General features: G+C 57.9%; 1 protein-coding gene across 17 annotated transcripts in view; it reads left to right on the top strand.

Annotated features, from left to right (window-relative positions):
• The window catches only part of GSE1 (Gse1 coiled-coil protein), a 350367-nt gene that overhangs the window by 276110 nt on the left and 51728 nt on the right, over positions 1-22529 (top strand). For 15 of the 17 annotated variants that reach the window (XM_075073679.1, XM_032793779.2, XM_075073680.1 and 12 more), the window contains one exon: positions 19144-19362. In XM_075073679.1, coding sequence (XP_074929780.1) covers positions 19144-19362 — 219 coding nt within the window. Of the gene's footprint in view, positions 1-3610; positions 3710-17359; positions 17583-19143; positions 19363-22529 lie in introns of those variants that run through there. The other 2 variants (XM_075073682.1, XM_032793784.2) reach the window with 2 other exon arrangements.

Genomic DNA, 22529 nt, shown 5'->3' with positions numbered 1-22529 from the left:
GGTGCCGGCATGTGCTAAGTCCCTTGTTATTTCTCACCCTCCCCAGCACCTCGTCCATGCCACAACGAGGAGGAAAACACTAATGATGCCTAAAGCTAACGAACGCATGCGTAGTGTAGCTAATGGTCAGGCATGCAAGGAGAGCCGGGGCTGTTAACGATGACAGCTCCCACTGCCCCGCATCCCCTCCTCCCGTGATGTATGGAGGGGCCGCTGGGAGAATTTTAATTCATGACATCATTAGCTCACAGGTGGCCTGCCCTGATAGGAGGTACAGGGCCATCCTTCCACCCTGGTGAAATCCGGCTGATTCCTGGGGTGAGGCAGATAAGGGAGTTGGCAGAGGGGGCATCGCACAGTGGTGCCTGGGGCAGCCGTCTCTCTTGGATGGAGAAGGGCTCATGTAGTGGGTTGTGTCTGTGAAATGCTGCTCCAGGGCGGTCGGGTCCCCTTGAGGCAGGGTCCGATGGTGACAGAATGGGATACTGAGGCAAGGAGGTGCAATGCCCTACTTGAGACCATGGAGGGAGTCAGTATGCAGGGCAGGGCTAGATCCCAGGCCTGTGCTCTGTCCACTGGGCTCTCTCAGCTCGTGGCTTCGTTATAATGGGAGGCTGGGGGTGTGCCATAGAAAAGCACATGGTGAGGTACAACGATGGACAGGCTGTGGTGGTATTTGCTCCCCAAACTGCTCAGCGTTTCCCTCCACAGCTGCAGCCCCTCATTGGCGGGTGGCTTTAGCATGTCCAGCTGGGACGGATGGACCTTAGGTGGAGGGAAATTCCCATGACTCACACCCAGTTCCCTTGCAAAGGGGTGCTGGGACCCCGCTGCGATGGTGGTAGAGGGTTGGGTCATGCTGACGCTGGCGGGAGGGGGGAGCCTGGCACGGGCATGGCCTGTTGGGCAGGACAGCAGCCTGTGGGTGCCAGGTAAGGCTTGAGAGCTGCAAGAAAGCAGTCTGAGCTCCTGACACGGAGGCCCTGCTCCCAGGTGACCGATTCCCTTGGGTGTTACGAGGTTCTGGTCAGCCACCTCCCCTTCTCCAGCTTCTCCCCTGAGCAAAGGGAGGGCTGGCTGGCTGGCTGGCTGCTGCCTCCTGGTGGCTGCTGGGGTACATGCCAGGCCTTCCACCCCTCCACCCACTCATTCTCCTGCACCTCGCCGGTGCATTCAGAGCTGGGCCCCTGGACTCTGACCCCCACTATTACTGCCCGGAACCAGTGCGTCCGGAGACACCGCTCTCCAGCCGCAGGGAGCTCAGCCCCCCGCCCCCAGCCTGGCTTTCAGGGGCTTAGGCTTAAATCTCCCTGGTGGGTACTGGGACTAACTCAACCCTGGTGTCACTCGGCCCCCTGTATCCGGCCCGTGACATGCAGCTGTCCTGGGCTGAGCTCTGAGGCGGAACTGACGCCGCCCGCTGGGACGCAGTTAGGCAGGGTTTTGCTAGGCACAGTGCCAGTCTCCCGGGGGCCCTGTCCTCTGCTGGTCTCCCCAGCCCTGCCCTGCTGGCAGCCGCACGTATTCCCCCGCCAGCGATGGCACGTCAGGATGTCCCTGGTCCACTCAGCAGCAGCCACAGGGTGTTGTGGGTGCTTAGCGCCTCTCAGGATGAAGCCCCCACCAGCTTACCCCGGATTTTGGCCAGCCAGAGCCCTTCAGTTTGGCCCCTCTCCTTTGCCCGGGGAGTGTTTTATTTCCGCCTGGCGGGGTGGGCTGGAGCGGCGTGTGATCTCTCTGCACCGGGGCCCTAAGCTGTATTTCTGGAGCGAACCGACAAAGGTCTCCATCATGCACCTCTCCCTCCATGCCAGCCTCTTGCAATGCCAGTCTCCCCAACCGCCTCCTCCCCGCGTCACTGCCCCAGCCTCCTGCAATCTCCCTGCAGTGCCAGCCCCGATCCCACTCCCTCCTGCCCCGCGGCTGCTGCCGGTATGTTATTTGTCTCTAGCTGCACCAGGCAGACAGGGTGGTTCTGCTCTCGCTGTCGGAGGAGGCAGTCTGTTCCAAAAAATACGTCGGCATCATCAGCAACAGATGGAGGGAGGATGGCAAGTGCCCAGCTCCCAGCCGCACATCAGAGCTGGAGGCAGGGAGCGTGGCGCCCACCGTAGCAATGCCCAATGGGTTCGCTGTACAGGCACCGAACCAGGATGGGATGCTGCAGAGCTGGCAAGGGGGGCGAAAGGAGTAAATCAGCTGCTCGTCCCCCTCCTCAGGGGTCCCCCCATCAGTGTTCATCCCTAGCACAGGGACTGGGTTTTCATCACTCACCCGGCCTCCGCGCTATCTTTGACAATCCTGTTTGCTCTCCGGTGCCAGGAGCCAAGCACGTAGGACTGTGCCAGGGCAGCAGGGAGCAGAGTCGCTGCCAAATCCTCCACCACTTCTCGAAGAGGGGGGCATTGCACACACACACGCCCCCCGCCTGTGCGTGTAAATCCGCCTTCCCTCGCTGACCCACCTGCTGTTCTGCCGCTCCAGGGCCAGGAAGCCGGGTGGGGTTCCCGACTAAGCAGCAGCTCGGGCTTGACCAGAACTTGCCCACCACTGCGGGGGGAGGCCAGGGGGAGGAGGAGGTCAAATCGGGCCTCCTATCTCTGGTTGCCTGCTGGACTGAGAGAGCCCTGTGGCCATCTGACTGTGGCGCTGGCTTCCTTAGCTGCTGCACGGCATCCCACGCTGGATTCTAGCAACAGGCCTGAGCGAGGGTCCCACCTGGGAAGGGCTGGCTGCCCTGTGACCCCTTTCTCAGAGGGTCTCAGCCCGCTGACAGACAATGCTCGTTAAGCCTCCCATGAGGCCAGAGGCAAAGAGAGATGCCAGGAGTCTTGACTTGAGTGCAGCTGCTAAGCCAGGCCGTATCCCCTCCCCCAAACACTCTTGGATTCATGGCTGCCTATCAAAGCAACTGAGATGTGCTGTCAAGGCTGAGGAGTACTTGCACCTCTGTAGCTGTAAGTGTTCAGCTAAAATAGTGAGAGGCAGATAAAAGAGATTTACCCTTAAGCTTCAGGGCAGGGGCTGATTGCACTGGGGGTCAGGAAGGAATCGCTCTGTCCCAACTCACCCCGTGCATGGTTTTGGTAAAGCCAGGTGCATTATGAGGGGCCTTTTAGTGGCATGAGGCCACTAGCCATTGGCTGGAGGCTGGATAGCTGGACAAGCGGAATCAGTAGCCTGCTCTTGCATGGCCAGTTTGAGAACTACGTCTGCCCCAAAAGTCCTGTCTGCATCATAAGCAGGATTCTGTGTCTTTCCCTGTTGTCCCTCCCCACGCATGGGCATTGGTCCCTCAGTGCAGGGGGCTGGACTTGGTGACTTCTCAAGGTCCCTTCCAGCCTAGCATTTCTGTGAATGTAATCCCCTGCTCCTTTTTCCAGCACCGGCCCTGCCTCACCTCCAGCAGGGCAAAGCCGTAGGAGTCAGAGGCATTACTCCGGCTTCCAGGGGCGTAGCTGGGATCAGAACCAACCTGCCCTGTTCGGCAGCACAGGCCAGCCCACAGGGAAAAATGCGCCCCAGGCACCGGCTGGAGTGGGCGGGGGAAGTGAAACCATTTGGCCTGGGTGTGTCCTGCAGCAGCAGGTGTCCCCGAACGGGAAGCTCCACCTCCCCACGCGGGACATCTCCCAAGAGCTGCAGAGCAGATAAGTGGGGCCACGGCAGGAGAACGGGTCAGCTCTGGGACGCTGCCCTGCCATGAAAGGTGAGCGGGGGGCTTCTCTCTCCGTTCGGCTAGTTCCACTGTATCCCTTCCTTGGGCACCAAGGGTTCTCCTTACGCTGCAAATCGTAGCGAGTGCCAGGGCAGCTGGCCAAAACGGTGGCTTTAATGTGCAAAACTCACAAGGGATTGTTTTCTCTAGTCCTGCCTTCGGTGGGGGTGCTTAGTTCCCAGGGGATGTCTTGCAGGGATCCAAAACATGATGGAAGACAGGAGCCTGGGAGGGTGTGTGTGTGTGTTTGTATGTGTCTGTGTGTGTGAGAGAGAGAGATGTACACTTCCATTAGTGACAGTGTCGGAAAGCTCTGTAATTCCTGAGCAATGGCATTGGATCTATCCTATAGTCTTTCATGCTCCATGATGCAGGATTGACTGGAGGCAGGCATGGCCCACAGAGGTTTGGCTCCAGATCTGGATCTGAAATGTTCCCAATGTTCCAGGAAGGTTTGGATCTGGGCTGCTTTGGTTCAGCCCATTGTCGCTCTAAAGAACAGCTGCGAGGTTTGTCTGCTGATGAGCTCAGGGGTGCTGATCTCTAGGTAGCAGGGGGGTGGAGGGGTACTCCAAGCCAAGAGTTATTGTTGAAGCCAGGGATCTTGCTCTCTGGAAGTTTGGAGAAACCGAGCCAGGCCCCGAACAAAGAGGCTATTTGGATTGTGCTGAGTCCTGTGGTGTTTGTTTTGTGGTGTGTGTGGAGGGGGATGGGAAAGAGGTTTACAAGCGGTGTGGCTGCCTACATGGATTTTGCATCTGCTGCCTTAGAGCAAAGGTGGGGGAGCCTAAAGTGACAGGCTGTCTCCTCCCTGCAAAACTGTTGGGGTAGGAGGCTGCACTGTAGGGTCTCTGTGCGGCGCATGACATACTGGGAGTAAAAACAGAGCAACATGAAGGGTCAGATTCCTGCCTGGTATAACCTTCCCCCCAGAACTGGTGCAGTTACCCCTCAGATGGATTGGCCCTGCTGTCACACGCCCAGATACAGCAGTGATGGGCGCATTAAAAATTAAAGCTTTCAGTCTCACCAATCATCAGTCCCTCTCCCCATGCCTCCCTCTCCAGGGTTGGGCCGACATGTCACCATCCTGCTCTGTCAGAAGCATTCAGGTCCCCAAGCAAGTCAGATATTCCCGGTTCTGCTGTAATGTTTGCTGGGGCTCAGTGATTCCTGGCAGGCGGAGGTGCTGCCTGTTCCCATCTTGGGGGAATGGGACAGGTTTTCCCTTTGCTTCCTGCCCCATAAGCCCTAAGCGCTGCCTCGGGGTTAAGGGTGGAGCTGGTTATGGGAGAATTTCCCCCTTTGCTGAATGCTGCTGTGCTCCTGTATTTGCTCTTGGCTGTTTATGAGTTCAGTGGAAGTCTAGGGGCGGATCATGTTGGCGGCTGGAGATTGCAAACCCAGACTTGGCATTTGAAACCCTGCCAAGGCTTTTCTGCTGCTGCTTTCTCTTAAAAGGACCTTTCTCCTAAGCCACTGGGCAAGCCCATTCCGATGGCCGCGTGTGACTATCCCGTGACGGTCACCAAGCAGCTGCGCTGGGCACACCCATCCAGTGTCTAGGCCCTTTCTAAAGAGCCAGGATTCCCGCTGACCAATGCATGGAAGGCCGCACTCCCTCATCCCTGTGCTGTAACGCGACCCAGCAGGAGCGCCCCCGCTGAGGAAGTACCCAGCCCCCGGCCTCACGGACTCTGGCCCCGTGGGCTATTTCAGGCTGAGGTCACGGAGATGGGGTGTGGGGCCCCAGGGGTCTTGGCTCCCAAGTCCTGCTCTGAGCACATAGACGAGATGCCCGTATTTAAGGGATCTAAAGGCTGGTGCTCTTGGAGTAGCCGCTCTGAGTGGATCCGTTGCGTGTCAGCGGCAGGCGAATGAAATCCTGCCCAATGACACCCCAGGAGTTGGGCTGAACTGTGACTGAGCTGCTCCCCACAGCTGCCCTCCAGCCCTGCAGGTGAGGGTTACGCAGCCTGGGGCTCAGCACATGCGGCAGCAGTGAGTTCTTCACACCTCTCCCAGGCTTTCCGCTGCAGGTGGCTTGTGTCTAGAGAGGCTCCTAGCCGCGGCGCCTCTCTCCCGGGGCTGGGGCTGGTCTGGCGCACTGCGGGCGCTCTGTGGGTGAAGAGGAGGCAGCTCTGGGATTACAACCGGAGGCTGTGGCTGGGGGGGAAGAGGGACTGTTTGTACAAATGGAAACACCTGCTCGTCCCTACCCAGACTGCTACAAACAGAGCTGGCTGGATCCAGGGGGCACTTGTGCTCCCCTGTGCAAATGTGACTCTGTGAGGCCAACCAGGGCCACACAGGGCAGGGTCCAAACACAGCGTGGGCCAGTGAGACAGAGCAGATCCCTCGGTGTGAGCAGGGCCCAGGGCCCGGGCAGCTGCCATGCTAACAGATGGGGATCAGCCACTCCCTGGGGATGAAGGGTTGGCTGGCTGGGTTTAGGCCCAGAGTTAAGACGATAAGAACAGCCAGACTGGGTCAGACCAAGTCCATTTAGCCCAGTGTCCTGTCTTCCGACAGTGCCCAATGCCAGATGTTTCAGAGGGAATGACCAGAACAAGGCAAAATTTATCCAGTGATCCATCCCGTCGCCCAGACTCTGAGGCGTAGGGACACCCAAGGCATGGGCTTGCGTCCCTGATCTCTTGGCTAGTAGCCATTGACGGACCCGTTCTCAATGAGGATCGGTCCCATTGTACGCGGGGGCCGATCTGTGTCTCCGTCGTCTCGCTGAGCGGCAGTGCCCCAGTGGGTGCTGCGATCTCGAATGCCCCAGACTCGCCGTGAGAGGGAGACCTACAGAGTGTGAGGGCCTGCTGAGGCACGGGGTGAGCCCCGCAGCCCCCACTGACCGCAGGCCCTGCGGATAGGGTCCAGATCCTGCTCGTTCCCGTAGGAAGAGCTCCCCCTACAGGAGGTAAAGGACAGTGCACAGCCTGCACATATGTCCGAAAAGCATCTGATGAGGTTTGGTCCCAGAGGCAGGGCATTGGACTGGCGCTCGGGAGGCCTGGGGTCTGTTCTCAGCTTGGCATCTGACTTGCTGTGCCGCCCAGATCCTCAAAGTTCTGTAGATACTTTGCTTCCATTGATTTCAGAGTCTATATACCTCTGGGAATCAGGACCTTCACCTCTTTGTGACTCCTTTCCCCACCTGTCAGATTCCGTTGACCTCTCTGGTAAAGTGCTTTGAGATCCATGGGTGATCAATGCCTTGTCAAGTCAAGGTGTTAATGTATATAGCTCCCGATGGGTCATCCCAGTAGAGCTGCTGCCCAGCCCTGGTGCTGGGGTCCTTTGGCTACGTGGTGCTATTTATCTCAGGATCATTTATCCCCAGCAGCTGCCATTATCCGGATCTCTCCGCTGCATGTAAACCCTGGGATCAAACAGCACCTTTCACTCGCTGGCTCCTCTCTTACCACAGAAATAATGGATTGGGCCAAAGAGGTCCTGACGCCATGTAGCTCCGAGTAACGTGGCACAGGTGGGTACCAGATGAGCAGGCAGGCTGATGGCTATATCCAGGATGCAAAACCTGGTTAAAATTACTGGGCCAGATTCTGGTCTCGCTGGCAGAGTGGTGAATCAAGAGTTACTCCAGATTTATGCCAGTGGGAGATCAGAATCCAGCCCAGCGTATCTGACTGAGCCCAGGGGAATCCAGCTCCGTAACAATGGTACAGAAATGAGTAGGTGGGGATGGAGGAGAATTACTAGTCCCTTGTCATTCAGCTGGTGCAGAATTTGCCTACAGCGGATTTCCCTGCTCTTACTGTCGATTTAAAAATCTGAAGCACTGGACCTGCCACCTCATCCCTCGTGCTGCCTGAGGCATCAGTCAAAATTTTCCTGTTACTCACCTTAAATTCCCCTTTCCTTCATAAAAGCAGCAAAGAATCCTGTGGCACCTTATAGACTAACAGACGTTTTGGAGCATGAGCTTTTGTGGGTGAATACACACTTCGTCGGATACATGTAGTGGTAATTTCCAGGGGCAGGTGTATGTGTATGTGTATGTGTGTATATATATATATATATATATGCAAGCAAGCTAGAGATAACGAGGTTAGTTCAATCAGGGAGGATGAGGCCCTGTTCTAGCAGTAGAGGTATGAAAACCAAGGGAGGAGAAACTGGTTCTGTAATTGGCAAGCCATTCACAGTCTCTGTTTAATCCTGAGCTGACGGTGTCAAATTTGCGGATGAACTGAAGCTCAGCAGCTTCTCTTTGAAGTCTGGTCCTGAAGTTTTTTTGCTGCAGGATGGCCACCTTAAGGTCTGCTATAGTGTGGCCAGGGAGGTTGAAGTGTTCTCCTACAGGTTTTTGTAATATTAACATTTCCTAATATCTGATTGTGTCCATTTATCCTTTTCCATAGAGACTGTCCTGTTTGGCCGATGTACATAGCACAGGGGCATTGCTGGCATACTATGGCGTATTTACATTGGTGACATGCAGGTGAATGAACCGTTGATGGTGTAGTGATCTGGTTAGGTCCTGTGATGATGTCTCTGGTGTAGATATGTGGGCAGAGTGGCATCGAGTTTGTTGCATGGATTGGTTCCTGAGCTAGAGTTACTATAGTGCGGTGTGCAGTTACTGGTAAGAATATGTTTCAGGTTGGCAGGTTGTCTGTGGGCGAGGACTGGCCTGCCACCCTAGCCTGTGAAAGTTTGGGATCATTGTCCAGGATGGTTGTAGATCCTGATGATGCGTTGGAGGGGTTTTAGCTGGGGACTGTATGTGATGGCCAGTGGAGTCTTGTTGGTTTCTTTCTTGGTTTGTCTTGCAGTAGGAAGCTTCTGGGTACACGTCTGGCTCTGTTGATCTGTTTCCTTATTTCCTAATGCGGGTATTTGTATTTGAGAATGCTGGTAGAGATTTTGTAGGAGTTGGTCTCTGTCTGAGGGGTTAGAGCAGAATGCGGTTGTACCTCAGTGCTTGGCTGTAGACAATGGATCGTGTGATGTGCCCGGGATGGAAGCTGGAGGCATGAAGGTAGGCATAGCGGTCGGTAGGTTTTCGATATAGGGTGGTGTTAATGTGACCATCACTTATTTGCACCGTGGTGTCTAGGAAGTGGACCTCCTGTGTAGATTTGTCCAGGCTGAGGTTGATGGTGGGGTGAAAGCTGTTGAAATCGTGGTGGAACATTCCTTCATTTCATCCTGTTGCTTCCACTTTGTACCTGTACACGACCTTGGAGCATTCCTTGCCTCTAAATTGTCTACACCATGAGATCCTGGGGGTGCCTCAGAGCATATCGCCTCCTGCCTGGGGAGGGAACGCCAGATCCACTCTGCTGCACAATTTCTGCACCCAAAGGACTCAGGATAAGTCTGATCTGAGGAAGAGCCACAAACCTGTGCACACAGACTTTTGCAGCTGAATAATGCAGGAGCAAGAGTTGGTACAAGTAGCGTAGTGTAGATGTATTCAGCACCTATCATCCGAGATCAAGTTGCCTCACCGCTGAAAGGCAGCCACCTCTGGTGTGGGGAACAGCAGTTGTAGCATAGTGCACAGCAATGTTACACAGCAGTCCAGGGCACTGAGAGCGGAAGGATATGGCCTCTGATTGAAACTGCTGGGAAGGAATTTAGGTAGGCCAGACGTCATTGCCTGAGTTGGAGTCAGGCCAGAACATTGATATTAACACCTCCAACACTGAGATCTTTAGACTATGTCTGCACCGCTGGGGACCAAGTAGCAGAACTGGTTCACAGCTTGGTTGCAACAGAGTCCCAGCTAAATTGCAGAAAACACTGATCGTATCAGGTAACCTTGCGGTTCTGATCCTTGGATGTGTAAACGGGAATCTCAGCTAGAAGTGGGGCGAGGGTATTACCTCTGTGTTTGGCACTGGTCCAGCTGCTGCTGGAATCCTATATCCAGCTCTGGTGGTCACAGTTCAGGGAAGATGCAGATGAATTGGAGAGGGTTCAGAGAAGAGCCATGAGAATAATTAGAGGATTAGAAAACCTGCCTGATAGTGATAGACTCAATCTGTTTGGCGTAACAAAGAGACCGTGAAGGAGTCACTTTGATCACAGTCTGTCGGTACCTACAGATCTTTGATAATGGGCTCTGGGTCTAACAAGATCCAGTGGCTGGAAGTTGAAACTAGCCAAATTCAAAGTAGGAGCAAGGTGTGAATTTGTAAGAGTGAGGGTAACTAACCATTGGCACAGCTGAGAGAGGCTTGTGGCGGATTCTCCCATGCTGGCAATTTTTAAATCAAGACTGGCTGTTTTCTCCTAAAAGAGCTGTTGTGATGGAGGTAGGAATTAATTAAGGGCTAAGTACCAGCCACCCAGAAGTTACACTCCATATCTGGGGGGTCGGGGGTGTGTGTGCGTGCCCATGTGCACAGGTACTCTAGGGAACAGGTGACACCCCCAAGCACGGGCAACAGGTGATGGGGAAACAGTGCGGCCCCAGGTCCTGCACAAGGCTCAGAGGTGGGATTTCCTCCCACTCCATCCATTGGCTAAGATCATCTGGGAGGGCTCAGCTGTGCTAGGGCTGCCGAGCTGGGATCTGAAGCATTTCCAGCCCCAGCACTGGGATCTCCCTAGAAATTATTAGTAAATGGACCTAGGTCCAACCCTACACAGACTGACACTGAGGGACTCGGTTGAGGGTAGGGGCTCAGAGAAGCCTGAGGCTCCAGCTGAACCCGGGGATGGATGTCATGAGACCGTGCAAGCCCCACCCACCAGCACGTGCCAGCCAGGACGTGTGCAAAACCCAGGACGTGTGAGGCGTACATGCCCTGTGTGCACTGCCGTGACCACATAGATCCATGTGAACTCAGACTCATATAGACAGCAACAGACCCCCGGGCGCGTACACACATGTATACAGGCACACGCGTGGACACGCAGACAAGAACCCAGACCCAAGTGCACACACTTCCAGCCCCTCCACACAGATGTGGCTTGCTCCCGGTAACACGGTGCCCCCAGGCATGCCAGCGTCTGTCCTGCTGAGGAGCGTGTCGCCGTGTGCCTTGACATAGGAAGAGCAGCTTGCATGAATGGGCAGCGCTTGTCTTCCTCTTCGGAACCACTTGGCTTCCAGGGGTGGCTTTGGCATCTCCTGTGCTTCACCGTGTTACTGGCACCTGGGGATTCTCTTTATTGCCGGGGTGGAGGGTAAGGTCCTGGTTCAGAGGGGATCCCCTAGGGCCGTGCGTGCAGGAGGTTACCGTGCCCGGGGAGCTGCATCAGCACTGCCCTGCTGTAACCTGGCTCATGCCGCTGGAGCAAGGCCTCTAAGACACTGACCCGTGGAAATCGATCTCTTCCGGCCCCCCGATTCTCTCGTTCCTCCCCTCCATACCCCAAGGTCTCTGTGGGATGAAAGCCTAGGCATTAAACCCCCTCTGCTCGACTGCCCCTCTTCCCTCCCCCTCCAGGGGGAATCCCTTCCTGCCCAGCTCTTTGGGGAAATTGCTGCTGTGCCAGTGAGTTTGGAACATGCCGAAGGCAACAAGGAATTTGTTATGCAGCGGCAGAGATCAGCTGAGCATCACATGCTGTATGTGTGTCCTGTAGCCCCCAGCTGGAGGGGTGAGCCCTGCTCTCTCTGTCTGTCTGTCCCGCTGCCCCCTGCCTGAGGGGGTGAGCTCTGCTCTGTGTGTGTGTGTCTGTCCTGCTGTCCTCGGGGGAGGGAGAGGTGGAGTGGGTGGAATGATCCTTGCTCTATGTGTCTGTCCATTCTCCTGCCCCCTGCTGGAGGGGGATGATTCCTGGTGTGTGTGTGTGTGCAGGACCAGCGCTAGGGTTTCTCACGCCTTGGCGCATGGCCATTTTGTCGCCACCCCCCGCTGATCCCGCGGCTCCGGTGGAGCTGCCACAGTCATTCCTGCGGAGGATCCTTTGGTCCGTGGTTCCAGTGGAGCTGCCGCAGGCATGTCTGCGGGAGGTTCACCGGAGCTGCGTGAGCAGCCGACCGTCTGCAGGCATGACTGCGGCAGCTCCACTGGAGCCGCAGACCAGCGGACCTGCCGCAGGCATGCCTGTGGCAGGTCAACTGGAGCCGCCTGCCGCCCCCCCGGCAAAATGCTGCCCCCCGAATAATCCTGGCGCCCTAGGCGATTGCCTAGGCTGCCTAAATGATAGCACTGGCCGTGCGTGTGTGTGTGTGTGTGTGTCCATCTGTCCTGCTACCCCCTGCTGGAGGGGGATAATTCCTGCTCTGTGTGTCTCCCACACACCCGGAAGAGGCATATGGGGGGTGAGTAGGACAGGGAGGCTCAGCTTGCGAGGGCGGGCAAGGCCCAGTGCACCCAGCTCTGGGGCGTCCTTTATTTGTTCACAAACATTTCTTTCTCCGGTAATGAAGAATTACTGAGTGGGGTGATTAGGTAATTCAGGCTGCCAGTGAGCTCCTGTGAGGAAATGCAGAGGCCTGCTGCGCCCGGCATTCCAGGGTGTAATTACCCCAAGGGGGGTCGTCAAGGGGGAAGGGGCGGGATTGGTGCTTGAACTGGGCCCCAGCAGAAAATTCATTGAAGCTATTAGCTTGTAATTACAGAGCAGCGAGGCAGCAGGCCCGAGGTCTGGTGTCTGCGCAGAGCTGGGGATGAAAGGAAGGAGTAATTATGGAATTGGCAGGAGGCAGGCAGAGTGCTGATTAGTAATGCTTCTTGAACCATTTATTGGGCAGGGGGGTGCGGCGGGATACAGATGCCATACTTAATGGAGGAGAAGAGGCTTGCTTTCTATCCGCTGGTGCCCTGGGACAGCTGGTCTGGCTCCCTGTGAAAGGGGGAGTTACTGATTAACCCATCCGGGCTCCTTATGGTTGGGTGCCTTGCAAGAAGGAGGGGTGTGGCAGCAGGAGTCGTAATGCTCACGGATCTCAAAGCACCCTGCCGAGGTCAGTCCGTGACATTCGCCCAGCAGGGCCTGAGGAGACATGGAGACAGGGCTGAGTTGGCACCAGGACCCAGGAGTCCTGATTGGTGCCTCCCCCATCAGCGAGTGTGTAAACATGGCCTCACCCGGGGGGGTCGCGCCAGGATGAGTTGCCAGCCCTGGAGACGGGCAGCTTCATTAGAAACGTGACAAAGACAGCCCAGGCAGCGATCGTCTGCTCCCGAGAGAGGGGGCTCACCTCCAGGCTGGCTCAGGCTTCTCTGCTGAGATGTGCTCAGGGGGTCTGCCGTGGCATGGAACCCACCAAACATGTACCGCGCAGGCCACTGGGTGACCCTGCCACTCGCGATGGATGTTAGGAGTCTAAATGCTTTGGAAAACTTGGGCCTTGGTGACTGTCTGTGTCGCTGCAGCCTGGCTCTGTGTGGAGCCCCCAGAGGCTGAGGTGATGGGCGATGGCTTTAGGGAAGGGACGGCATTGGGAGGGTTCATGGATCCAGAGCACAAAAGAGCTGCTGTTTGACGTGCTGCATGTTGGCTTAGAACAGACATTTCAGGGCTGCAGCCCCTCTTCCCCCTCCACCACCTGCTCCCTCTGGCTCAAGCAGGTGCCATAAAAGGCAGGAGACCCCTTGCCTGGCACACGCCGCCCCCACAGCCCTCATATGTCAGCTCCTTTCCCGCGCAGGCAGGGTTTTATTCCCAGCTGTTAGGATAATGAATTTACATGAGCTGATCATGTAGACAAGACTCCAGTGAATGGCTGAGAGCACAGAAGTTAATAAATGCCTCTATAATGAGGGCAGAGGCGAGGGGAGAGGCAGAGAGCTCGGGCTTGCTGGGTGTCTCTCGAGGCCACTGGGCCCCAAGATTAATAAATGCTGAGTGACACTCCAGAACCGCCGACCTCCCCTTCCATCTTCCCCAGGAATCGGCCACTCAAGTGCTTGGCTTTCTCCCTGCCTCTTCCCCGTCTCCCCGCAGACGTGCAGCAGCTGCTCCTGCGCTAGTTCTTGCCTTCTCAAGCATCCCTGTTCAATGCACACGTAGGCCCCCTGTGTGTGGCACCGTGCATGGAGACCTGCTGGCTGTCTCACTGCAGTAGGGCTCCATCGCATGGGGCACTGAGGAGCTGAAGAGGCCAGGGGGTGAGAAAGAAAGGAAGCTGGAAAGGGCTTTTGTTTGGTTTTTACATTAGAAATTCGCCTCCTGTCCAGCTGGGGAGTCTGTGGTGACCGGAGAGCGTGTGACAGCCAGAGGGAAAGCTGGGCGGCTATTGACCTGAGTGCTTGGCTGTTGACACACATCTTACTCCAGTGGCCAGTGAGCATGCTGGAGAAAGGAAGTCTTGGCTAAAGATTGCTCCCTGCCCCCTCAGCCCACGTGCTGTGAGATATGTCGGCTGCTCGCCAAGGGCAGCCCGGTTTGCTGTGCCGAGAAGGCAGAATGGCACAAGCTCCAGGGTTTCACAGGTCGCCTTTACGGAGCCTGCTAGCACCTCAGGTGATGGCCCAGGTCCAGCTGCAAAATGGAACCAGGCCTCAGTCAGGCGGTGGTGGAGACGGGTCCTTCCAGCCCGTGTGGGAGCCTGAGGTGCCGTCTGGGGATTGCGTTGAGTGGGGAAAGGCTCTGAGCCAGGCCTCGCCGAGCCTGCGTGTGGAACATGCTAGGAGGCTGGGCCTGGCTCTTGCTCCCACCCTGGGTCTGGAGCTGCCAGGTTCTCTGGGCTCCCTGGTCCCGTCGGTTGGGCTGTATCCCCCGGAGCCCAGTCGCTTGGTGCCCCAGAGCCTTGATTAGATGGGGCCTTCCTCAGATGGAGACAACCTCAGAGCTGGGCCGAGGGGTGAGGTGGAGCCATGCAGCTGGGACAAAGCGCAGCCACCCACACTTTGTACCCTCGCTGCCATCTGGCCCCTTAGCACCCAGCTGCTCTGCGACAGAGCTCTGGCTGGGCCTCCGATAGGGAGGGCTCCTCTGGGCAGCCCAGGAGAGGGAAACTCCTGGCTCCAGTGGCCACAGCAGATGGGACCTGGGGAGGTGTCTTCCCTGTGTGTGGAAGATTCCCAGGTTGGAGAAGTCCCTTGGAAGGTGCCAGGGTGGGAGGGGGGGGAAGAGTGATGTGAGAGCTGTGGATTGAGGTGATTTGGGGGAAACTGTGACGTGCCCCCTGGGGTCACATCAGTGCCAAGTTCCCTCTGAACCCAGCGGCATTTTCCTTGTGTTCCCCTTCCTCCCCTCTCCTGATTGGCCTCCTCCATGCCCAGGAGAGCCAGACACGCAACTTCCCTGGGGGTGCCACTGATGCAGGGATGGCAGCATGGGGCAGAGAGCCCAGAGGAGATTGTTGTGAGGCAACACACGCCCTGGCCTCCCTGCACTGATGTGGGCTTTCTGGTGCTCTACGACCTGTTCTGAGCAGGGCCACCTGGGGAAGGGGGGGCGGGCAAGTGGGTCAATTTGTCCCAGGCCCCGCATGGGCCCCCATGAGAGTTTTTCGGGGGCCCTGGAGCGGGGCCCTTCACTCGCTCCGGGGCCCTCAGAAAACTCTCACGGGGCCTGGGCCCCTGGAGCTTCTTCCGCTCCAGGTCTTCAGTGGCAATTCAGCAGCGGGGGGGTCCTTCTGCTCCGGGACCCGGCGCCGAAGACCCCAGGCCCCCTGAATCCTCTGGGGGGGCCTGGTTCTGAGTGCAGGAAGGTGGCAGTAGCTGTCCCAGCACTTGGAGCCCCTGGCTGGCCTCCTGTCAGGGGTATCCTTCTGACTGTCTAGTCTGATCCCTGCCCAGCCCCAGAAGGGCCAGAGAACTTCCCCCAGGGAGTCCTGCGACAAACCATCGCCCCGTTTGAACCCAGAGCTCTGGCTGGAGCTACAACCAGAGAGAGCAGCCTGGGTCTGACTGCAGTGAAGAGCGTTTGTGGGCTGCTCTGATGAATCACTCCTTGGGCGCTGGGCGGCTCCTGCCAGCCTGTCTGCCAGAGGCACAAAATCTAGACCCTGGCCCTGCCCTTTCCTGGGCAAATGGGGCCTGGCACAAGCTGGCAAGAGCCTGCCTGGCTCTGAGCTCACCCAGTTACCCCGGCTGTCCTCCCCTTGCAGCTCTTCTTGGCACCCTGTTGTTGGCAGGTGAGCCAAGCCCTGCCCCGTCCATAGAGAGTGCTAAGGAAAGAGGCCGTAGTGTCGGAGGGAGGCGCTGAGCAATCGTGGCGCAGCAAATGGGCCGGAGGAAGGTCAGCGTGGGCCACGTGGGCCCCAGTGTCCCCAGTGACACTGCAGCGCAGGGGCAGCCCCAGGCGCTAGGAATGTTCTTCTGGCGCGAAGGGAGGGCGGGCGACGGTGGCTGCAGGAGTTGCATGGCTCTGCCCTGTCTCTGGGACCTGGGGTGGCCAGTGGCTGCTCTGCAGCAGGGAATGGTTGTGCCACGTGCTTGGGCAGGGGTGAGAAAAGATGTAGCCTGGATCGACGGTCTAAGGAAAGTCTTTGGACCCCTTTGCCCCCTCCGCCGTCACCTTCAGCTTGGGGTCGGTGTCTTGGGAAGGTGAGGGAGGCTGGGAGATGAGGGGCCAACCCCCCGTTGGTGCAGGTGACAGGGATACAGGAAGGAGAGGCAGTGCAGGTGCTGGTGAGTTGCTGGTGGTTGTGGCCGGAGCACCTGTTCCTGGAGATGCACGGCTGGCGCCGAAGTGCAGGGGGACCCGGCATGGGATTCGGGGGCGGGTGGGGTGCTCAGTGAAAGGGGCAGTTTGGTGTCGCCCAGTGGGTGCAGAGCTGGGAAGGACCCAATGGGGCAGGATTTCAGAAGAGCTCCCGTGGCTGTCGGTGTCCCTGTCCTCTCTGCAATGGTCACAGGCCCTTCACCTCCATAACTCTGGATTCCCACCTGGCGCGGGGGCGATGAGCATGAGGGGCTAATGGATGTTTGTTCTGCCACAGAACAATTCTTTAGATCATGTGAAGCCTGATGGGCAATTTCTGCCTAGACCTGGGATGGTAAAGGGGCTGCGAGTCGGGATTGAGGGGCATTGGCACAGCTCTGTGAGAACTGGGGAAGCCCAGGCCTGGATGACTAGCAGGGGCTGCGGGTCAGGAATGAGGGGCATTGGCAGAGCTCTGTGGGTACGGGGGGAAGCCCAAGGCTGGGTAACTAGCAGGGGCTGCGGGTCAGGATTGAGGGGTGTTGGCAGAGCTCTATGAGTACCGGGGGAGCCCAGGGCTGGATGACTAGCAGGGGCATTGGCAGAACCACCTGGCAGCCATAGCCCTCCCTCTTTCCTAAGCTGTATTTGAGTCCATTCATTCCTAGCTGAGCGAGAAGCCCGGAGCAGGGCGATGGACTCTCAGCTCGCTGGGTGTCAGTGTGGGGGGACCCAGCCCCTGGCAGTGCGGGAGGAGCTGCCGCCAGCCCCCTGGAGCGACCTCTCCCCATGTGCTGCTCTGAGCAGCAGCTGAGGGCCCCTAGCCCCTGCGTCTGGCTGAGCAATCAATGGTGCAGCTCGTGCTAATTCTCGCTCAGCCCTCGCAGACTCACGGCGAGTGCGGCGGCTCAGCCTGCTCCTGGCTGCTTTCTCCCTTTTCCGCCTTTAGCGACAGAGCGGAGGACACGGAGGGGTCAAATGCCTGGATCAATGCTGCTTCAGACGCGCTCAATAGGGCCTGCTGCTGGGCGCTGTGCTGACAAAACACCACTGTTATCTAAAAGCGGCCCTGGATATTACAGATCAGCTGGGGCCATGTGACTTCGCGGCAGCTGTTCGGCCGAGAGAGTCAGCCTGGTTTCTGTGGGGAACAGTGTCTGTGTGCTGCTGCTTTGTTAGATAAGCTCCGAGCGCTCGCTGGGAAGAATGGGGTTTCCCTGAGCGCCGCTCTCTTTTATAATCCATTGCGGGCTGCAGACGTTAAACCCAAAGCCCCCGTGCCCCGCAGCTCCCAGCTAATGGAAGCCGAGAGTCACCTGCCGGCCTGTGCTCTGTAAGCTCTTTGATTCTCTACTCTCATCTTTGCGGGGAAGGGGCCCAGCTGACCTGGGCATTGGTCGGGCGTTTGATTCATTATTCTGGGGCTGGGTTTTGGAGGAGGGGATGGGAGAAGGGGCCATGCTTTGTGCGTCTGGCGCCATGCTACTCCACAGGCCAGAGGGTGGTTGGGCCCATCAGGCAGGAGGATTTCAAAGACTTTCTCGCCTTCGGCTGAAATCCTTGTCTATTTCTCCCACTCCCGCAGAGCCAAAGGGGGAAGCCCAGTTGCTCGCTCAGTGTCCGATCTTGTGAGTCCCAGTGGGATGGTGAAATCAGAACTTAGATTCACAATTTTTGTTGTCTCTGATTCCCTCCCCTCCCATTGGATTTTGGGAAAAGGACCGAAAGTCCAACAGCTCCTGTTCTAGCAGATCCTAGGCTGGTGTAGCTTGACCCCAGGCCTTCTTCCCAGATATCCGTGTTTGGGATCTGGCCCCAATTGTCTGCCTGCTGCTGCCTCTCCCCTTTGGGCAGATCTGCTCCTGCTTTCTTTGGAACCTGGCTGGCATCAGTTTCTGCCTCTTCCCCCTTCCTCTCACACGGCTGCCCGTGACTTCCCCCAGATGGGCTCGTTCATAACAGCAGTCTCCTCCTGGGAGTCCTCAGTGTGAGGGGAGAGGGCACTCGTAACTCGCGGGGTCAGCTGGGCTTGTATCGGTATTGATGTGGCAGGTGGGCTCCTTTTGGAGCTGGGACGCTGTTGACGTACGGAGTCTTTGATGCAGTTCTGTGTGGGTGGATAGGATAGTCCAGTGGGTGGAGCACTGAATGGGGATTTGGGTCCAGTTCCTGGCCCCTCCACAGGTTTTTGGCTGAGTCGCTTTCCTTAGGTTCCCAGGGAAGTTAGGAACCTCACGAGCTCTGGGGCTGGGGGTCATGGTCTCTGTCAGATGGGGGCAGCGTGCCCTTCTGGAGGGTGGCATTGGGAGGATAACTCAAGTGGGAGACGCTCACATGCTGGAATGAGAGCGCCCTGTAGCACCCAGAGAGACCAGGGAGGCAACTGGCCTGGGTGGATGGTGAGCTATGGTGATCGTACATGGTTGCCCCCTTAGGCTGAGACAAGTTTGGGGGTGCAAGCAGAGAAGGCTCCCAGCCCTGCTAGGCAACCGCCGGGTGCGGGCCTGGGCATCTCCCTTAAGAGATGCACCCGTTCCCCCACTGCCGCCTGGGGCTGGCCTTGCTGGGCATTGGGCAGCTGTGACTGGTGACCAGGGAGCTGGGAGACTGGGCTTCAACTATGGGCAACTTTAGGGCAGTCATGTCCCCGTCCCTGTCCCTCGTCTCCCCCTCGGTAAACGAGAGAGCTGTCTTTGCAGGGTGCTTTGAGATCTGCGGCTGGTAAGTCCTGCATGGGTGCCGGGGGTGGATGGCTGCTCCGCTGCCTCTGTCCGCGCCAGGCAGCTGACTGCTGTCATCTGCCCTGGCCTCTGTCTCTGCGTGCGGTAGCGACTCTCGGGTGACTCAGGCGCCTTCTCTCCCGGTGATCTGGATTGTTCTTTTCGTTGTTTCAGGCATGAGCCATGAGCCAAAGTCACCTTCACTAGGAATGCTCTCCACTGCGACCCGGACCACGGCCACCGTCAGCCCCCTGACCCCTTCTCCTCTCAATGGCTCCCTTGTGCCCAATGGCAGCTCGGCGGCCAACACCTCCTTGTCAGTCCAGTCAGCGCCTTCCTCCAGCTTCGCTGCCGCCCTGCGCAAACTGGCCAAACAGGCAGAGGAACCCAGAGGTAAGAGAGGAGCCAAGAGAGGGGCCCTTGAAATGACGCTCGGGGAGGGGGGACAGACCCCTCGCCCAGCCTCGATCAGAGCACACCCGAGATACTCGCCTAGGGCCGGAGCTGACCCCAGGCACTCACAGCAGCTCTCTTCAGGGAATCCCAGGCTTCAGGACGAAGCCGAGTGATTGACAGTGGGGGTCAGGCAGGAATTTCCCCATCCAGCCCCGTCACAGCACCCGCTTTGGGAGGGCGTCAGACATGGCGTGCGGTGATAGTGTTACTCTGCTCTTCTCGAGCACCTTTCATCCCCGGATCTCAACGCGCTTTACAAACCTGTATCAAGACTCCCAATGCCCCCCAGTGAGGTTAGGTTAAGGGATATACAGGGATCATGTCATCCTGTGCTAAAATGCAGCCTTTTCTGGGGTGGAATGTAACTGCTGTTTATATAAGGGTCACTTACCCGGTACTGAAATGCAGCCACCTCTGGGGCGGAACACAGCTGCTGTTGCACAAGGATTCTCCCACCCCCATGCAGTCAACTCTAGGATGAAATGCAGCAGTTTTTTATACAGAGGTTGCCCACCCAGTGCTGAGATGCAGCTGCCTCTGAGGTGGGGATTACCTATCCAGTGCTGAGATGCAGCCGTCTCGGGGGTGGGTTGCTGCAGCTGGAACAGCACACAGCAATGCTCTGTGCAGCAGTTTGGGACAAGGAGGGAAGAAGCGTTTGTCTCGCTGAAGCTGAATACTGGATGGGCAGAGAGTTACTTACCAGAGATGGGCCGGACGCTGGGGTTAACAGCCCCACTGCTGTGATCTCTCAGGGACTCAGGATCGTGGTTTCATGTGAGACAGGTGTGGATGGGCTGCTTGGCAAGGCTTGTGCAGATCAGTGGAGTCACTGCCTTGGAGCGGGAGCCCAGCAGGCTGCAGGAGCCAGGGCTGCAAGTGCTCAGGATCAAGCCCTGCGTCTGAGCACAGTGTCTGTCTCTTGCGTCTTTGGGACAGGGAACCCTGTGCTTCCTCGCCCCTCAGGACTACGGCAGAGCAAGGGCACAGTGCTCTGAGCACAAGAGGCCACTGCAAAGGGCTCCACAGATCCTGCAAGGCCACCAATGAAGTTGTAGAGAAAGGTGTTACTGCCCGTCACCCTAGCCTCTGGGCATGTCCCCATCATTTGAAGCCAATCCAAGGCCCACTCTGACACCGTTACCTGTCCGCACCCCTCACTTAAAGCCCTTTCCTGATTTTAACGCAGATCCAGTGGGAGACTCTGTGCCCTGGGACTCAGGCTGGGGGCACTCCAATCCCAGCTGTGAGAACAAGGTGCACGGAGAGCCGTGGCTGAGGTTATTGCTCGCTCGACACACACACGAGACTCTGCTCCGCGGGAAGCTCAGCTCATATAGAGCAGCCAGCGTAAACCAAAGCCCTCCCCTGCTGCTATCCCCGGCCCTGCCGCCCACCTCCTCTCTTCTGCCTGTGCCACGGGGAACACACAAGGCCTGGGCCCCTGGGCAGCTTTCCCTAGCCACGGCACAGTGCCCAGCACCTATGGGGTGGACTGGGGGCCTCTGGCCCTGGTGTGGCACCGCGCCACCTGGGGAGCAGCGCTGCGCCTGGCCTGGCTGGCTCCGGCCTGCATGCTCCCTGCACCGACCCTGCAGGCTGGGTTTGAAGGCTGTAGCCACGCCAGGAAGCTGTTCAAGGACTGCGGGAGGTTGTGGTCATGTGTGATTTGCCTTTGCCAGCCCCATTGTGCCCCATTCCCCCTCCTTCAGGACCTCTGAGGCTGCCTTGCCGTCACTGAAGGCTTGGCTGGCAGAGCTGTAGCCCCCCTGGAAATGTAGCTTAGACTGGCCAGAGCTTAACCCACCTGCCCGAACGCAATAAATTAGACCAGCAAATGGACTTTTGTGCCAGGCTCCCCGCTCTGCGCTGGGGCGTGGCAGCACAGCTCTATTGGGCTGGGGGGTGGCAGCTATTCCTCCCCAACAGCGACGCCGAGCCACCGCCCTGTCCCTCTGCCTCCATCTCTGCCTGGGCCCTGGTGCCTGCCTCTCGCGCCAGCCCAGCCCAAGGTGGCTGATGCCAGGGCCTGTTTCCTTGTCTCTGTGCCAGCCTGTTTCTCCCACAGCCTAAGCGTTCCATAAATCCTGCCAGCCCTAAACCTATCACATAAACTGTCTGGCAGGCGCCTCTTGCTTGGCAGGGCGGAGGAGCTGGCAGCAGGTTTCTTTTTTCCTGACCTCCATTGAGTTGTGGCTGAAGGAGCCACCTGGGCGCTCTCAGGGAGCAGTGCTGCGCCTCCACTGGCGGTGCTAAGCAGGTGCTCACTGGCCGTGGTTGGCAGGACAGGCTCCCATGGCCCTCGGGGCTGTTCCCTCGCTGCCAGGCGCGGTGTTCAGAGGGGGGAGCGCTGGCAGGAACTCTGGGCAAGGGCTGTTGCTCACCCCGTACCCCGCTGGGCAGCTATCCCCTGGCTGGCTGGTACAGAGCAGTGCCTTTCTCCCACACTTTCCGTTCAGTCGCAAAGGGCCTTACATTTGGGTCAGAAGCTGCTTCCGGTTGCCCCGCTGGGGTCTGGCCATTGGTGCAGCCTATTCTCGAGGGGGCCCAGCTGTGGGTTTCAGAGCCAGCTCAGATTGTTCGGATCCAGGGGGTTGGGCCTGGCCTGTCTGGGGGTCCCAGTCAGCTGCAGCATGGCTCCAGGGGTGGGGACCAAGGAGAGACCCTTGTAACATTCACTGCGACTGTGCCCAGACTTTGGGAACAGCACGGTGGAGAACGAGGTTGGTGACCCCCCGGGGTGTGAGTGGATTGTAGGGCACTTCCCCATGCCTCTGCCCTCCTCTCCGAGAAGCACTCCGCCTCCCCTGCTCCTCCTCCCCAAGGAGTGGCTCCTACCCTCCCCAAACTGCCGCACGGCCTGCTCCCTCTGCTGTGTTTGCCCAGGGCCTGCCTGGATTGGAGACCTGTCAGCTCCGGGACCACATCCCTGTGTGCCAAGTGCCTGGCATGGGATCAGGAGTGACCCGCAAGTGCCCTGTGCCCAGACGGCAGCTGCAAGGGCAGGACAAGGAGCCGGGCGCGAGGGCCTTCTCCTCCCGCTCTGGCTAGTGCGGAGCGGCTCTGCGGCAGGAGCAGAGCCGTTTCCATCTCACCGTCCTTAA

The sequence above is a fragment of the Chelonoidis abingdonii genome, chromosome 19, assembly GCF_003597395.2.
Source record: "Chelonoidis abingdonii isolate Lonesome George chromosome 19, CheloAbing_2.0, whole genome shotgun sequence".
In the NCBI taxonomy this organism is placed as follows: domain Eukaryota; kingdom Metazoa; phylum Chordata; order Testudines; family Testudinidae; genus Chelonoidis; species Chelonoidis abingdonii.
Note: the sequence above shows the minus strand (reverse complement) of the source record. Positions and strands in the feature narration are given on the sequence as shown.